The sequence below is a fragment of the Herpailurus yagouaroundi genome, unplaced genomic scaffold (genome assembly GCF_014898765.1).
Source record: "Herpailurus yagouaroundi ecotype Mexico unplaced genomic scaffold, PumYag 184, whole genome shotgun sequence".
Taxonomy (NCBI): Eukaryota; Metazoa; Chordata; class Mammalia; order Carnivora; family Felidae; genus Herpailurus; species Herpailurus yagouaroundi.
In genome coordinates, this window is record NW_024412415.1 from 15,622,450 (window position 1) to 15,641,380 (window position 18,931).

Sequence of the window (18,931 nt, forward strand, 5' to 3'; positions counted from 1 at the left end):
ATAGCAAATAAGCATATGAAAAGATGCTCTATCTTTAAAGATTCTAGCTTTAACTGGGATGAAGATAGACTTGAAAATGGCAAGGTTCCTGAATGAGTAATATTCTTTTTTTTTAATGTTTATTTATTTTTGAGAGAGAGAGAGAGAGAGAGAGAGAGAGAGAGAGAGAACAAGCAGGGGAGGAACAGAGAGAGAGGAAGACACAGAATCTGAAGCAGGCTCCAGGCTCTGAGCTGTGGGCATGGAGCCTGATGTGGGGCTTGAACTCACGAACTGTGAGATCATGACCTGAGCTGAAGTCAGATGCTTAACTGACTGAGCCACCCAGGTGCCCCTATGAGTAATATTCTTGTTTAATGTACTTTAAAAATCTTTCACAGGGAAATTAAGAGATCTAAAAGTAGGTTGCTTGGAAAAGTATTAAGTAATGTTGGCAGAATCAGTATCCTATCAACCCTGACCTTCTAATCTGTTTTGTCCCATGTGCTATGTCCTCTTATTCCAGAAAATACAAGAATGAAGAAACTAAATTTACCACTCTTTTTTTTCAACTGCAGAGTGGGAAGAGATGTTTTTACAGATCCACAGAGATCTGTAGAAGAATAAACTATGTAAGCTTATGAAATCCTCCCCTCCAAATCAAAAACCAGGGAGTTACTCAGAAAATACATATAGTATGCAGACATTAAGTTAGCCACCAAACTTACTGTACATGGTTTTTTGGTCTACAGCATACCTATTATCATATATAAGACAAATATAAGAATTTTCCTTTTTTGTGGGCCTGAATTTATGTTTAAGAGAAGTTTATGTGTATAAGTAAAAATAGATTTGCTTCCTAAGATGTAAAACATACTACATGGACACATCAGATTGTTAATGATTGTGGTAGCCTAATGATAGAGTTAAAAAAACAAAAACAAAAACATGAGAGGTCAGATCATACAATAAAAAAAGAGACAGTCAAACCATAAAAAAGACTCTTAACTACAGAGAATGAACAGGGCTGCTGGAGGGGAGGTAGGTGGGGGAATGGGTTAAATGGGTGATAGGTATTAAGGAGGACATTTGTGATTAGTACTAGGTGTTGATGTAAGTGATGAATCACGAAATTCTACTACTAAAACTAATATTACACTATATGTTATTAACTGGAATTTAAATAAAAACTTAAAAAATAATAGAACATGAGAAATGAAACAATGTCAAGTAAAGTAGCCATTTAGCCTTGTTAATATTTTTGTCAACAACAGAATCAATTATTACCTAGGGTGTCACCCTTACAAACTAAAGAACATGCCCCAAATGACTTACCTGTTTTTTTTTCCGTGGCTTAATCATTCATAAGTTTATCTAAATATTTTTGCCTATTTATTATTTAAACCTGTTTCATGCTTACAATAAATAAATGAGAAATCTTGGCATAAATTGCTATTACTTTAAAAAAAATTCTCCACCATCTAATTCCAGCATTTTAGCTGTTTCCCTAATGTACTTTAAAAATTGATGCTAATTCTTTGTCCCTATTACCAACAGCATTTATGATTTTAAGGCATTTTAACTTTACCTTTTAAAATTTTTTATTAAGAACTTATTTTTAGGGGCACCTGAGCAGCTCAGTGGGTGAAACTTCTGACTTTGGCTCAAGTCATGATCCCCCCGTCCATGGGTTCAAGCTCCATGTCAGGCTCTGTGCTGACAGCTCAGAGCCTGGAGCCTGCTTTGGATTCCGTGTCTCCCTCTCTCTCTGTGCCTCCTGGACTTCAGCTCTGTCTCTCTTCCTCTCACAAAGATAAATAAACATTAATATATATACATTTATATATATTAATGTATATTTGTATATTAATATATATGTTAATATATATATTTACACGCGCGCGCGCGCACACACACACACACACACACACACACACACATACATATTTTAAAGTAGCTTTAGGTTCACAGGCCTCCCCCATTGTCAACATCCCCCACCAGAATGGTACATTTGTTACAGTTAATGAGCCTGCATTGACACATTGTTATCACCCAAAGTCCATAGTTTACTTCAGGGTTTACTCTTGGTGTTGCACACTATGGGTTTGGACATGTATCCATTATGTTTTCATACAGAGTATTTTTACCACTTTAAAAACCCTCTGTTCTTTGCCTATTTACTCCTCTCACTTACCTGCAACCCCTGGCAACCACTAACCTTTTTACTATCTCCACAATTTTGCCTTTTCCAGAATGTCATAGAGTTGGAATGTCATACAGCATGTGGCGCAGCCTTTTCAGATTGGCCTTTTTCACTTGGTAATATGCACTTAGGGTTCCTCCGTGTCTTTTCATGAGTTGATAAGGATAAAAATATTTAGTTGTTTCATCACACAAAAATCCCCCTATCCCAGTCCCTTGGTATTTCTTTTCCCTGAACCTTTTAAACTTTATATTTTAAAGATTGAGCAGATATATATATAATATAAAATTATATATATAATATGTATTATATATAAAAATATACAAAATATATTTTATATAATTATATAATTTTAATATATTTAATATTTAAATTTATTTATAATTTAAATATTAACATTTAAATATATTTAATATTTAAAATATATTTTTATTTTTATATAATTAAATTATATAAATTTAATATTTAAATTTATATAAATAAATTATATAATTAAATTATATTTTAAATATAATTAAAATATATAAATATATAAAATATATATATAATTATATATATATTAACATAGGTGAGCTAGTATGATAACTAAAAATAATTTTAAAGTTGAAGATGAGGGAGACAATAGTTCAATGATTATTAGACCAATCAGAACATTTAATTATGTCCTTGACCAAATATACTGTTCTGGGCACATTAAAACTAAGAACTGGTATCAGCAAATAATCAAAGAATAACTTTTAAAAAAGTTCTTTCTGTTGTAGTTTATTTACTTATTTAGAGAGAGAAACAGAGAGAGAGAGAGAGAGAGAGAGAGAGAGAGAATCCCAAGTGGGCTCCACACTATTAGCACTGAACCCATCATGGGGCTCGATCTCACAGACTGTGAGACCATGACCTGAGCCAAAATCAAGAGTCAGACATTTAACTGACTGAGCCACTAAGGTGCCCCTAATAACTTTTTTTAAATGTTAAATTATTTTTATGATTTTCTGTCAAGGCTTTATTGTTGAATGAGAAACCTTAACCATTACACACACACACACACACACACACACACACACACGTAATGGCATACATATATATGTATTATATATTATTCTATTTATATATATGCTATTATATAAATATAATTACTTCCTGAAACTACCATATATAGACAAAACATTAAAATATATCCACATTTCTTATTAGATACAATATTTTATGATTATTTAAAAATTTTGTATACATTTTCTTTTGAAATTATTTGGCCTAAAGTAACTCATTTAGTTTAGGATTAGCTATAAATTTTCTGCAACTATTGTACATTCTCAGGACATTCCTGCTTGTGACCAAGGTCTAGCTGATGTTATTAAGTGGTGTCCCAGGGCAACCCTCAGAAATCTTCCATGAAGGGCAGCTAGCAGAATCCCTTTGCACCCACATTTTCTTCCTTTATTTCACACTCCACCTGGAATGTGTGTTCTACCTTATATTATGAGAACAAAGTGGTTGTGGAACAGTGAGCTGAATGGAGCCTGGAAACTCCCAAATGTTTTGTGGAGCAGAGTTGTCACCTCTCCCAATGTTTATTGCATGTGGAAATAAATGGTTTGTTCCAACCAAACCTAATCTTAACTAATTCATTCTTTATAAAATGCACAGAAAACTCCAGGAGCCTATTATTTCAGTTATTCTAAAGTCCCAGGCAGAAAGGCAAGTCCTACTTTCAACACTATTGTTAACAGCCAGGTGTTTACTTTCATAGCTTTTTTTTTTTTTTTTTTCACTTCTAAAGTCATGAGATTAAAGCAGCAGAAGAAATGAAAAAAACAACACCTGTGCTCTCATGTCTTTCATGTTCCTATTCAGAACTTCAGTGTCACTAGGGATCTTCCTTCTGGTGCTGTCATTCATTCCCACCTGTGTCAGCATTCATTTAGCGCAATGAGTCTTCACCAGTGTTTCTTTATGTCTTGATACACATGTTAGGAATACCCACTCCCCACCCCCCCGCCCCCACCCCCACTTCCCCAGGAAGCTGTCTCCAACCTGTGTTCCACTGCTTTCTAGTCGGGGAATGACCTAATTTCCACTAGCTTTTCTCCTATTGTTACAAAAAGCATGAGATGCTGTTGCCAATGCTTCTCTGAAAGATCAGACTCACCATTGTTGGTTAGAACAGCAAAACTATTCATTTCTAAAGAAAACAGTTTATTGGGCACTTAACTATGCTCAGCATTCTGCATATATGTTTTCTTTCTCTTCTACCTCAATTTGTTCCTTTTGCTATATTCTTAATGATAGCTTGGATTCCTTAGACTCTTTAGATTTTTTTCTTTCTGGCTTCCCCTCTGAATTAGGTTTTTTTTGTTGTTGTTGTTTTGTTTTGTTTTTGTTTTGTTTTGTTTTTTAATCTTCTCTAAAAATGCTTATCTTCTCTAATAAGCTGTAGCTTAGAAAAAAATTGGGAAAAAAATTAGAAAAAAAAAATCTTAAGCCTTTTCACTTTCACATCTAGCCAAGAAAAGCAACTTATATTTATATTACACTTAATTGGGGACTATTCAGACAGAAGGACAAAAACAACAAATGTGTCCCAAGCCACTCCAAATAGTTCCCTTGGTGTCCTTACATCCTGGAATTTTTCCCAGCAAGCTGCCGAGTTCCGGGAAGCATTTCTTTTGATTCCTTCTGGCTGATCCCCTTGTAGTGAAGAGGACCAGTTAGGAAGTGGAACATTACTGGAATGAACCACCTCGATGCCAAACATAGCTCTTCTCGGCAAATATGATAGAACACAAATAATCAACACACACTTGGTGGCAATGCTTAAAATTATTTCTATCCCATTTACTCATTCCTCTTGCTATGCCCATTTCCTCAACTTCTAGGCCCAATGGATGTTGAGGCTAAGACATAAGGATAGGAGTTGGAGAAGTCAAAGATCATTTCAAATCTGGCTAATTTTGAGAATGAGTACAAGGAGAAGAGTTAGGGAGATGCTATGTCTCCTGGGTGGGACTGATAATGTGGTTGAGTTTTACAATGATACTGAGTTTAAAGTGACGGCAGTTTTCCACATCTTGTTCCTGAATTCAGCATGCATAAATCACATGTGATCTAAATCCACAATGAAATTCTAGTTGTGCTAGATGTGTAGGATTAACAGAATTGTTTGTTAACAATAGAAAATAATTTTGCATAGCATTACAGTATTTCAGAAAACATGAGATGTTTCAAAATGTGGTGAAAATGTGTTTTCACTTTCTTTAGTATTTAATATTTACACAGTGTTCCCAGTGATAAAGAGGAAGATCTGTAGGTGTCACTTGAAGTATCCTCACATGTGCTCCCTTATTACTGCTTCCTTCTTTAATCTATAGTCTACAACCACATGCTAGAATTTAATCATTTTCTATGCTCTCATCAGAACATTGAGGTCTTCAAAAGATGTAGCAAATCATAAGCAGGTCTTAAGTTTTACTAGTGGCAATGATATTATAAAACATGCATTGAAGCATAATTATTATTTACACTTAGTGTCTTCCTCTATTGATAAAGTGGAATCACTGAACTCTATGAATGTATTGTGGAAATGAGAATTCTTTGGTTTGATGTGGATAGAGAGTTCCTCAGTTCTCTTTCCTTATCATTGTTTTTCATTTTGAATTTGCTTATTATTATGACTTTCTAGATTCAAGAAATAATGAAAGATAATGGCAATGTATTTTATCCAGTAGCTTTTCAATCGTATTATTATCAACTACTTATGAAAGCATAGCTTAATTGTGACCAAAATCTTGATAATTATTTCATTTTGTTGATGCCAGTAGTTGTTATAAATGAGGTCTTTGACTACTCTTCATCTGCCTTTTAGTAAAATCGGGGTATATAATGAAATAGTTTATTGAATTTTTAATAACACCAAACAATTCAATTCACAAGTCATTGTTTACATCTACAGACAGAAAGCTATTTTTCCTATCCTGACTCTAAGAAAGAAAATAAAAATTATGCTATTAAAAACCAAATGATTTGTTCGTCTGACATTTTAGAATGAAATAAATTATTCAATTTTAACTTTTGGAGTTATGAAATCAGGGCTGTTTTCCTTAATTTGTGTCCTCAAATTACTCTAGGATTTATACATTCTGACAATGCTTCATAAATACTTTAAAAGATTAATATCCATTCCTTTGCACTTTATTCATAGACCTGGGTTTATATGAATAGCCCAAGAACTCTCAACTGGATAACCTCTTGTCAGCGCTAAGCATAGCATGCTGGGAAAAAGGCCTGTATGCAGCATACATGTGACACAGATAACAAATATTAGCTAGGCTGCATTAATCCTGATGAAGTGGGTATTGATTTTATTCTCCAGATAGGAAAATTGAAGTGAAAAGAATAAATAAGAGGATGAAGCAAAGGCATGGAATAAGAAATCAGATTTTCCTTTAACTGAGTGAATATTTTGGAAAACAGCTTTTAGAGACTTGACATAAAGCATATAGTTTTCACTTGTAACCTTCTTTGCATATTATTAGGCACAGGGAAGCGAATGTCTCATGGTTACACCTTCATGTTCAAAGTATAATTAACAGCAGTTATTTAAAGAGGTCTGCTAAACTTTTAATTCCTACATTGTTTTAAAAATTTTCTCGAGATTTTACTGCATTTATATGAGTCATTAAAATATAGCATTGGAGGAAAAGATGTATAATAAAAGAAAATAGTAGGTTAACATTCTTGTGGTAACTGTATGTGTTGTAGAAACAATTTCAACAAAGATTAAAAATCAGAAAGGTATAAAGTTATAAAATATCATATAAGCAAGATTCATAATTGGGTTTTAAATAGTCTTTCATGTATCAAAAAACTATCACTTTAAAATATTTAATCTTTTTTAGGGCAGTAGTTCTGTTACCATCATTTACAATTGCTTTCATTGATTTTTGTTAAATTTCAGTACATTCCAGAGATTTTCTGTTAGCAATAATTTATAAGATAAAGTTTAAGAGAAAAGTAAAGATTATTAGTTTATTATACATTTTCATGGTATGTAATGATTAAGAGCCACTGTCTGGGTTCAAATTTCCCTTCTGCCACTTATTAGCTGAGAGAATCTGGGCAAATTATATAACTTCTCTGTGCTTGGGGTTCTCGATCTGTAAAATGGGAATAACTACAGTACTTGCCTCATAGCCTTGGTGACAAGTAGATGAGTTAGTGCATAGGAGCCTTGGAATAATGCTTTATTATGTGGTATGAGATCAATAAACATTAGCTGTTATCATGATGATTATTATGATAGTAAGTTAGAAATGTAATTCTGGGGAAGAAAAAGCTAAATCCTTTGAATCCAGATATCTTTTTCTACAAAATAAAAAATAAATAGTTTAAACTTCCCATGTTTAATAAGGACTACCCTTGTATTTGTATGTGTAATATGGGTAGGTGGTCTCGGGCTGAGTAAACACGCACATTAATGATTTTAATAACTTCCAATTGAAAAAGAAATAAGAACAAATTGTCATTCTTGGATGATCTGCAAAGCTGAGTGAATAACTGACTTATCTTTCTGTGATTCCTTGCAGATATCATGGAAATCAGGACAGTGGCAGTTGGAATTGTGGCAATCAAAGGAGTGGAAAGTGAATACTATCTTGCAATGAATAAGGAAGGAAAACTCTATGCAAAGGTATTGATAATTGATAGCTTAGACTTAATTTTTCAAACTTATTTTTGTCAAAAACATCTTGCCTTTTTGGAAAGGAAGAATGGAACTAATTTTTCTTCAGACATATAATTTAATGATTTCATTAAAATATTTCATATTCAAGCATTGAGGAAAAAAAAACATTTTCTGCAGGACCTTGGACAAATTGCTTAAGCTCTCTGGGCTTTGGTGTCTTCATTTGTAAAATGAGTTACGTTAACCAACCTCTCAGGATACTGCCAGCTCTGAAATTCCATGTGTGCTTTAGATACTTAAAACCTAAAATTTCCATCTGTCAGTAGTATTAAAGCTCTTTTTGTTAAGGTTCACCCAATCTGCACATTGCTGACATGAAAATTCTTGGGAAAAAAAATTCAGAAGTTTGTTTATCAACATCAGTCTCACAATCGTGGCCTTTGAACTGTGAGCATTCACATTGTTCCCACTTTATTACAATATGAAACACGTAACAGTTCATCCCACCATAATAAAATATAATTGAGTTTCCTTTGTATTCCCATAGTCCAGCACAATACCTGGCACAGGCTAATTACATAATAATCTAGGTTTAATTGAATGAATGAATGAATGAATGAATGACTGAATGGTTGGATGGATGAACAAATTAACTTAAATTCCATCATCACTGCAGGCAGTGTAGTAACAAATGAAGAAAAGTTGTGAAATATGTCCTTCAGCTGAGGGAGGGAGACGCTCTGCTAATTATATCAAATTCTCAGCAGTTAGGGAATGAGTGATTTGGGAATGATATTTGGTAATATCAGAGCTGCTCATTAGGGGGAAACAGCTCCTCATACTAAAGAATTGTAAAAACTGACTGCCAAAAAAAGTTAGATATTTGAAAATGTGTTGCATAACTAAATATGTTTCATTTTATCTTTTTAAAAAATTTTGGGGCGCCTGGGTGGCGCAGTCGGTTAAGCGTCCGACTTCAGCCAGGTCACGATCTCGCGGTCCGTGAGTTCGAGCCCCGCGTCAGGCTCTGGGCTGATGGCTCAGAGCCTGGAGCCTGTTTCCGATTCTGTGTCTCCCTCTCTCTCTGCCCCTCCCCCGTTCATGCTCTGTCTCTCTCTGTCCCAAAAATAAATAAACGTTGAAAAAAAAATTTTTTTTTAAATTTTAAGATGCCTATTTTTTTTTGCAAATATGCTAATCTATATCTAACAAACTGCATTAGGCCAGCTCAAAAAAAAGTCATATATGATTTAATTCTACTAAAGATCACTGCTTACTCTTTGTTTAATTGAGTACCTCTAAAAATCATTTGGATAATGTTGTTTATTATTTTAACAGAAAGAATGCAATGAAGATTGCAACTTCAAAGAATTAATTCTGGAAAACCATTACAATACATATGCATCAGCTAAATGGACACACAGCGGAGGAGAAATGTTTGTTGCTTTAAATCAAAAAGGGGTTCCTGTAAGGGGGAAGAAAACAAAGAAAGAACAAAAAACAGCCCACTTTCTTCCTATGGCAATAACATAATCATATATGGTGTAAAAGAAACCAGTTCCAGCAGGGAGATTTCTTTAAGTGGACTGTTTTCTTTCTTTTCTTTTTTTCTTTTCTTTTCTTCTTTTTTTTTTTTTTAAGTAACCAAGAAAGGCTGGAAAACTACTGAAAAACTGATCAAGCTGGACTTGCGCATGTATGTTTATTTTAAGAGACTGCATTAAAGAAAGATTTGAAAAATATACACAAAATCAGATTTAGTAACTAAAAGTTGTAAAAAATTGTAAAGCTGGTTGTACAATCATGATGTTAGTAATAGTAATGTTTTTTCTTAAATTAATTTACCCTTAAGAGTATGTTAGATTTGATTATCTGATAATGATTATTTAAATATTCCTATCTGCTTATAAAATGGCTGCTATAATAATAATAATGCAGATGATGTTATATAAGATATGTCAGACCTAAAGGCTGCTGGAATGATTTGTCAGATAATCAAGCCAACACTAACTATGGAAGATGAGCAGTATCTGAAAGACTTTTTAGTGGCAATTGTAAGCCACTTAAATTCTAATAAGAAAAGAAAGAATATTCTTAAAAATTCTATTATGGAATGGAGTCAAATAAGTAGTTTTACAAAAGTATAGTATTAGAATATGCTTGTACCTATTAACAAGAAGAAAATTCCTAATGCTGCTCATATGGAAAGGGTATTGCTAAAAGGATGTTTTCGAAAATCTTGTATATAAAATAGCAATAATGATGATAATACTGTATTTCATCTCACTTGCCACAAAAATAACATTTTATAATCCCTAAAAGTAAAACTGAGAAATCTTTAAGTTTTGTTTCAAGTAATATAATCTATCTTTTGTATAATTCATATTTGGGAATATGACTTTTAATAATGTTCTTCCCACCAATAATCATGCTTTTTCTCTGTGGTTACAGCATTAAACTCTATTTTAAGTTGTATTTGAACTTTATTGTTTTGTTATTTAAGTTTATGTTATTTATAAAAAAAAAAAACCTTAATAAGCTGTATCTGTTTCATATGCTTTTAATTCTAAAGCAATAACAAAACCATCTGGCTCAACTACAAGGTTCCCCTCTCTCCCCCCATGACCAATATCAAGTTTAGTACACAGTACTTGGGCCAGCAAATCCTGGATGGCAGACAAAAATGACAGCCTGCAGCAATTCTTACAATAGATGTCTCACAGGGAACAATACAAAAATGTAAAATATGTTTTGCCACGTACTGTTGTCAATTACATTGGATGATATAAGTAAAATCACTGCAGATAAAAGGACTTAAAATTGTTAAAGTTAGAATATATTTGAGTTCATGAGTAGAAAAGTGCCATATTTTTAAAATATGCATATTAGAGTTAATAATTTTTCTAATCTAGAAATTTCTGCCATTCAAAATATTGCCACATTGGAAGTTGTTTTCCTTTTAGATGGCAAGAGCACAAAATAGAATATATAGTTAGGAATTTGAGGACCTGAATATCATGAAGGCTTGAGGTCAGGCTACAGAGAATAGGCTTATCAGAAAGATAAATTCTACTTCATACTTCTTCAATTGGAAGATTTGGGTAGCATTGTATGTGTTCACCAATAGGAGGTCAACATTTATCTAAATTAAACTATTGGAATTTTAATCATTGTGATTTTAATTTCAAAATATTTGTCATCAAATTCCTTTATTTTATATAAATATTATCTACTACTACATTAATAGGCAAAAGTTACACAAAAAGGCTAAAGCCGACAGGAACAGATTCATTTGATCTTCTTATGGCTCATCTATATGACCAGGTGACAGGAAACTAGAAAGAATTGTCTTTCCTCAGCTAGGGGACATTTATGAATGATATTCTGAACTGTTATCTGATTCAAGGGCCTTGCTAGCCTAGATTCCTCTCCTAGATCAGCCTTCTGTGGCTGGAGTCTTGTGAAAATACCGAGGGCAGAGGAAAACCTATGTTTCTCATATTCGTTTCCTTAGTGCTTAACAGAGCATCTATCCATAATCAGTTTTTTATATGTATTCATTCAATGTTTGAATATTAAAGAAAATTCAGAATGGGACTAATCTTACTTGATTTTTAAAATTAGGGCAAACATGATGATATAGAAATTTGAACAGAAATAGTGTATATACATACAAGACATGAACTATGTTAGGACCAAATACTCTTTGTCTATGGATTTATAGTTATAATCAAATCACACAGCAATGCTGAATTAAACAAACCAAATTTAGTGGTAAAGCCAATCTGCTGGTGTTTTTAGAAACACTTTTTAAAAAAATATAATTTATTGTCAAATTGGCTTCCATACAACATCCAGGGCTCATCCCAACAAGTGCCCTCCTCAATGTCCATCACCCACTTTCCCCTCTCCCCTACCCCCCAATAAACCCTCAGTCTGTTCTCTGTATTTAAGAGTCTCTTATGGTTTGCCTCTATGGTCCTCCCTCTTTAGAAACACTTTTAATTCATTGTTTATACTCTCCTTTCTTTATCATGCAAATTTTAGAAAATAAAATCTGTACTAATTATATACATTTAGAATTCTAGAAGCTTAAAACTGCAAGAGGCCTTAGTCCCTTGTATTCACTTGCAGACCAGGAAACTGAGATTGTGATACATCCAAAATAGCTGGTTAGGTACAGAGCTGTCACAAAAGTCCAGGTCACTTAGCATATGCTTCCCAGTCTTAGATTATTAGCTAGTGGTCTCCTTCTTTAAAAAATTTCTATTGAGATGTTATCTTTATGTTTGCATGCAAATGCAACTTATGTTTTGGCAATTCACTTCATACAGAATAATTAGTCCATGCTGTGATGATGTAACTCAAAAGGAGGAAAGAAATGATGAAATTCCCAATCCTGTTTCCTATTCTACTCTTACATGTATTTATTTACAAATGGAGAGCAGTTATAAACAGAGTAACCTTTTAAAAAATGTTCTTTGAAGGAGAAAATTGGTTAAATACATAGGTTTCCAAGAACAAGGAAGGAAAAAATTAAATGAAAGAATATGAAATGTTAACAAAAGAAATAATAAAAAGATACTTTCAATGCAATTAATAAACTAAAATATTTTATGTAAAAAAAAAGCCATACTATAAATTATCAGCCTTCAAGTTGACTATAAATTGACCTAATGATAAAAGAGAAGAGATACTGGAGATAAATTCTTAGTTTCTATCTCTTAGAGTTTGCTTCTCTGGTTATCTAGAGTGACAAAAAACATACAGATGAGCCACACGACCAGCTGTAGTAAAGCGATTCTATAACCACAAATAAACAAAATCCATGTGTCTCAAAATTTTCTACTGAAATACCAATAGTAGTAGAAGTAGAGAAAGAGAGTCTAAGGAATAATGCAAAGGGAGCACACAAAGTTTCTTGAAAATCTTTTTTCTCTTAAAACTCATGTGCTTTTGCATTTTAATCCATAATACTTTTGTGTTTGCTCTAATATAAAATTCACACGAGTAAGCAAAAGTGATGCATCAGAAAGATGTACAAGGTTTATCATGCAGCTTCATTTACACCACTACCTTAATGCCATATGTTTGGGCATGAGTAAGACACAAGAGATCCTGTACCTTTCATTATCCAACTTTATGCACAGATGGCACATGGCGACAGGAAACCAAAACTTCATCTAACGTCCACTATGAATAAGAGTGGTATTAAAAATACTAACGACCAGTATGAGTGGTTACTGGTCAATTAGAATATGTCACTGATCTATCAGAATAGACACAGGCCACTGTGACTGACTTGTGGGTACCAGATGATTATCAGCCATGATCATTTCTATGCTCACTCTAAAACAGTTTTCAGAGAATATCTATTAATTGGTGTCTATGGTTCAAGTTATTCATGTGCATCTTACTATGAAATAGTTCATTAAAACTTATAACTGTTTCAGCATTATTGTCAGGCTACTCTTTATCCTATTTCTATATTTATTCAACAAAGCTGCTGCTTCCAATGAGGCTGGTGTTCCTTCAGGCCCACATGTGTTCTCACTCATCCTTTAACTTTGAATAGTTTGTTAAGAAAATTCACTTTCTCTCCAGTTGAGGAGACATGACAAGAAGCAAGAAATAATAAAGTCCTGGTCTCTTACCCAAATCCCTGTATTTACTCTCCCCTGAGAAGATGCCTCTCATATTTTCCTTTTACTTCCTGATAATTATGTGGTTCCAGTTTCCAAATCATCATCATTGAACTTATGAGAACCTATGCAAATTTATTTTCTTTAACATCATCAGAACTTTTGAAATATCATCAGAACAATTTTGAAATATCATCAGAACAATTGAAATATGAGATGAATAGCAACATTTAGCTTGAAGATGGCAGGACTTTCTCTTGAAAAATACAGCCACATGTTAGTTATATATTGTTATATAACAAATTATCATAAAACTTAGTGGCTTAAAACAGCAAATATTTATTATCTCATAATTTATGTGGTCAGGAACCTGGACATGGTTTAGCTAGGTGTCTCTAGGTAGAGTCTCTCAGAAAGCTACAATCAAGGTGTTCACCAGAACTGTGGACATATCTCAAAACTCAATTTAGAGAGGGATCCACCTTAGGTCCTTGAAGAGGACCTTAGGTCCTCACTGGTTGTTGGCTCAAAACATCACTTCCTCACCACATAAGCCTTTTCACAGCACTATCTAAAACATGGCAGTTTGTTTTCCACAAAGGAATCAGAGAGTGAGTGAGTGCCCAAAATGGAAGCCACAGTATTTTTATATATAACCTAATCTTGAAAATGATTTCAAGATTTTCTACCTATACAAAGGAAAGGAATTACACAAAGGCATAAGTACCAAAAAGCAGAGATCATTGGAGGCCATCTTTTTGTTGTTGTTGTTTTTTAATGTTTATTTATTTTTGAGACAGAGAGAGACAGAGCATGAACAGGGGAAGGCCAGAGAGAGAGGGAGACACAGAATCTGAAACAGGCTCCAGGCTCTGAGCTGTCAGCACAGAGGCCGACGCGGGGCTCGAACTCACAGACCATGAGATCATGACCTGAGCCGAAGTCGGAGGCTTAACCGACTGAGCTACCCAGGCGCCCCATCGTTGGAGGCCATCTTAAAGGCTGCCTAACACAAATAATAAATGGGATGTTTTTAAGGTTCCTGCCACAAGACAGGATTCGTTAGGGCCTAATAAGAGTATTTCATGGCTTTCCTTGGTGAGCTATTCAGCAGAGAGAGATGAAGCAGGTATATTCTCTTTGGCAACACTTTTGATACTTCCGTGAGGGATATTGTATGGTCCATTCGTACAAGGATAATTGAGAAAAGGTTGGAACCACATAATTAATTTGAGTTGCGCCTCCTTAGAATTCCTAATATAGCTCGAAAACTAACAATATCACTTTACCTCTATATGAAGGAAATGACTAAGCCCTCAGACTCAACCTGAAGATAATCCTCCCCTCCACTTCTCTACCTCAAGAGAGTAAGATCATATACGTGCTTGAAATTTCTTGAGCCACAGTGAGTTTTATCGTAGAAGGTGGAGGCAATCAGTCACAAGCTGCCTGTGAGGATAAGACCTAAAAATACTTGAAAAACAATCGATTTTAATGCTAAATGCATATTGGAATCACCTGGGATTTTTTTTTTTTTTTTTTTTTTTTTTTTAAATAATGAGGCCTAGGCCTAGGCCCAGCCCAGGCCAATTGCACCAGTATTTCTGGGTTGGGGGCACAGGCAAGGGTATTTTTAAAGCTCCTCAGAAGATTCTAATATACCTATGCATTTGAGAACCAATTAGCTAAATGGGGGGGGGGGGGTGAGGGTGGGGGTGAGGGTGGGGGTGGGGAAGGAAACCCCTTCAGGAACTATACCGGATCTTTATCTTTGTTGCTTCCTGAAACACTCTGAAAAGCCTTATGTTGCTTCCCATCTAATTCTCTATTTTTCAATATGATTTCAAAGTCTGCAGTGCTTCTTGGATCCCTGGTTTCCCTAGATGCCTCTATATTTTTGCTATTCACACTGAAGCTAAAAGGAAATGCAAGCACTAGAAAGACAGCTACAACTGTTTTTGCTTTCGACCGACTATGGAGTATAAAGCGCACAAAGGGCACCCCAACATACACCATAGTCCTTTTTCAAACAGAGCAGCCACAGTGATTCTGTTAACTTATATTTTAGATCATGCAATTCCTCTGTTCAAAACTGCAATTGTTTTCCATATTATTCAGGATAGAAATCAAAGTTCTTAGAGTTGCCTATGGAGTGGCAATGGAAAAAGTGAGTGATTGAAAACTTAAGATGTTAAATTAGGTATGGGCAAGACAACAGGAAAAAATAATAACAATCTACAATTATGCACTCAGACTGCTCGGCAAATATCGTTGAATTCTCAGTCCATTTTAAAGAAACTCAAACTGGACACTGTTGACAGTATTTAATGGGTATGATAATTATTAGAATCATGCTCAGAGGAAAGCCCATAGCCTCACATAAAAACTGATAAATGAATGCACATTGTTATGTTTGAAGTAAATAAAATATTGAAGGTGTGCATATATCAATTTAACAAAATTTTCCTATTAATCAACCAGTTCATGGATCTCACAGGCTGTCTACTTTTACTCTTCCTTAACTGATCTATTGTTGGTTATTTTGGTTGTTTCAAACTTTTCACTAACGTAAATATGAATTTCTTGGTATATACTTCTTTATAATTCTGATTATTTTCTTAATATGATTATAGGAAATAAAATTATTATATTAAAAAATCCTTTAAAAATGCAAATTGAGAGACACCTGGGTGGCTTAGTCAGTTTGGCTCAGGTCATGATCTCAAGGTCCGTGGTTTCGAGCCCCGTGTAGGGCTCTGTGCTGACAGCTCAAAGCCTGGAGCCTGTTTCAGATTCTGTGTCTCCTTCTCTCTCTGCCCCTTCCCCGCTCGCACTCTATCTCTCTCTCAAATATAAATAAACATTAAAAAAATAAAATACAAATTGAAAAACATTTTCAGAAAGCTTTTTCCAAATATATATTCTGACCAACAGTGCATGAGAGAAGATAAATGTTCTCTTTAATATTTACACTCAAAATATAGTCAGCTTTTATTCTTGTCTCTACTTCCCTTTAACCTATCACCAAAACCCAACTAACTTATTTTTCAACATCTTTAGATTCACCTCTTTCAAAACCATGTTTTATTCACGCCAGTGACTAAATCCCTCAGTTGTATTCAAATTCTTGTTATTCACTTCACCTTAGCTTGGCATTTCCATGTCACTCAATAAAGTATGTTAATGTGCTTCATAATACAATGAGGACCCACTGTTTTTTTATGCTCTCCAGCACCTTTGACCACTACCACCAAACAGCAAACCAACATATCTAGGGGAGGCATTTGCCAGTCACCCTATGGCAGACCATGGAAGATTATCTTAAAAGCTAAATTAGTAATTAGAAAGTTGCTTGGCAAGCATGGCATCAAAGCAAAGGAAGGTAAAATGGTTTTGAAAGATACATTATCCAAATTATCATAAAATCTAATTCACAATGATCAAATCTGAATACTTCTGTAAAAACACAGCCAGTTTCCGAATCTTTAGGCTGCGTCTATTTTGTGCCACATGTTGTTTTCCTCACTTTTGTTCATATAGTCTTTCTCCCCACAGTATGAAATGCAACCAATAATAATACAATAATACGATTTATTAAATTACTACCATATTGGGAGCTTATATCTCTGGCCATCTTATTAGTGTTTTGGGGCTTCCTCTCTCTTCAGCCATGAAAATTTCTTGGTTTTCTTTCAATATTGTATAATGAAAAACATAATGCCAAGATTTTACTGGCTTAATTCTCAGGAAACTATTTTATTTCCAAGTTGTTTTTTTTTTAAATTTTTTTTATTGTCCATAGGCATTCTGAGAGTAAAGAGGTAGCAGATTGACAGAGGTACAAATTAAAGTTCAAGTAGCTAATCCATTGGGCTATTACTATTTCTGTAACATGTCATGGGACATGGCATTTGCTAAATATCAACTATTACTTGTCTATAGAGGAACTACTATGTTTCTTTTCTTTTTTTTATCTTCCCAAGCACTAAGTACAATGATGCACACATAATTACTTAAAAGTTACATGTTGACTGAATATAAGGATTTTTTTGGTGCATATAGTTTAAACTACAGTTTATAAAAATTCATGAATATGTTAGTTTTTTAACTGTGAAGTCCAGATAAGAGAAAAATTGGGCTTAAAAACTAGGAGAGAGGTATAAAAATAGCATTTCAAAAATGATCTTCATCTGAGTATAAAAGGTTATATGGTGTTCTACCACAATAAGAGAGGTGAACATTAAAACTTTAGTCTTGTAAATAATCTAACAATACACTGGTTAAGGGCAGCTGGCTTGTAAATACCAACTCATTCCAGATACTGAAATTCTATAACTGCTTACATTCCAGTCCTAAAAAGGGAGATAATGCTTTTCTGTTTGGAAGGCAAATTTTAACTATCTGTTGTCTATTTCATTAAAAACAAAAACAGAACATTTTGTTAGTTTAAAACTTTGAAGAAAAGTTAAACTCACATGACAATAAGCATCTCAAATGCTCAAGAGGAAATTATGGTTTAAATATGTTTTGGAGGAGCGTCTGGGTGGCTCAGTCAGTTAATAAGCATCTGACTCTTGATTTCATCTGAGGTCATGATCTCACAGTTTTGTGGGACTGAGCCCCACATCAGGTCAGCCTGGGCCCTGCTTGGGATTCTCTCTCTCCCTCTCTCTCTGCCCCTCCCGCCCTCTCAAGATAAATAAATACATTTTTAAAAAGCTAAATAAATATGTTTTCAATTAGAAGCAGCAATTCTGAGATAGCATTATGCATAAAGCATAGGTTATTGTATTTATTAAAAGTCATATATATGCATACATGGGTATATATACACTCATGTTTTACCCATTTCTGCCCTTCACCTGCCTTAGCATTCCTCCAGCACACAGATTAACATATTTATACACACAAGACACACATACACAAGATACACACACACACACACACACACACATGACTATAAAGGGGGAAGAGCTCTAAAATAATATATGTAAGCCACCAGTCTCGATTGCTAATTCTACCTCAATAGTAAACAACCGTTTTGGAAGATTATTCAACACCTAAAGATGTAAGTAACAGAGTAATAAAATGTTAGAGAAGGGGAATAGAGAAATCATATATTCCAATCACGTCATTTTTTTTTTGTCAGGTGGAAACGTAAGGCCCAGAAAAGTTACATTACATAATCAACAAATTCAAGTCTTTTATGTGAAAGGTAAATACATGAGAGCTGAAGAACCATTAGTAACTGTAGAAATCTCCAAACAAAACATGCTTATGACCTAGTAAATAAATTATCCGAGTCTTTTGTTTACGGGGTTCCACAGAGTGATTACTAATTCCAGCTTGGAGAGAAGCAATACAGAAACTATAAAACTGCAACCAGGATACAGTAGCTCTCAAATGCCATGGGGCAAGCCCCTTTGCAGT

General features: G+C 34.1%; 2 protein-coding genes across 8 annotated transcripts in view; one reads left to right on the forward strand and one right to left on the reverse strand.

Moving 5' to 3' along the window:
* FGF7 (fibroblast growth factor 7) overlaps nucleotides 1–10,340 on the forward strand; it is a 58,215-nt gene extending 47,875 nt beyond the window's left edge. For both annotated transcript variants that reach the window (XM_040492657.1, XM_040492658.1), the window contains exons 3-4: nucleotides 7,762–7,865; nucleotides 9,198–10,340. In XM_040492657.1, the coding sequence (XP_040348591.1) occupies nucleotides 7,762–7,865; nucleotides 9,198–9,392 (299 nt within the window). In that variant the 3' untranslated portion in view covers nucleotides 9,393–10,340. The remainder of the gene's footprint in view (nucleotides 1–7,761; nucleotides 7,866–9,197) is intronic.
* Nucleotides 1–18,931, reverse strand: part of FAM227B (family with sequence similarity 227 member B) — a 213,057-nt gene that overhangs the window by 120,688 nt on the left and 73,438 nt on the right. The window lies entirely within an intron of this gene.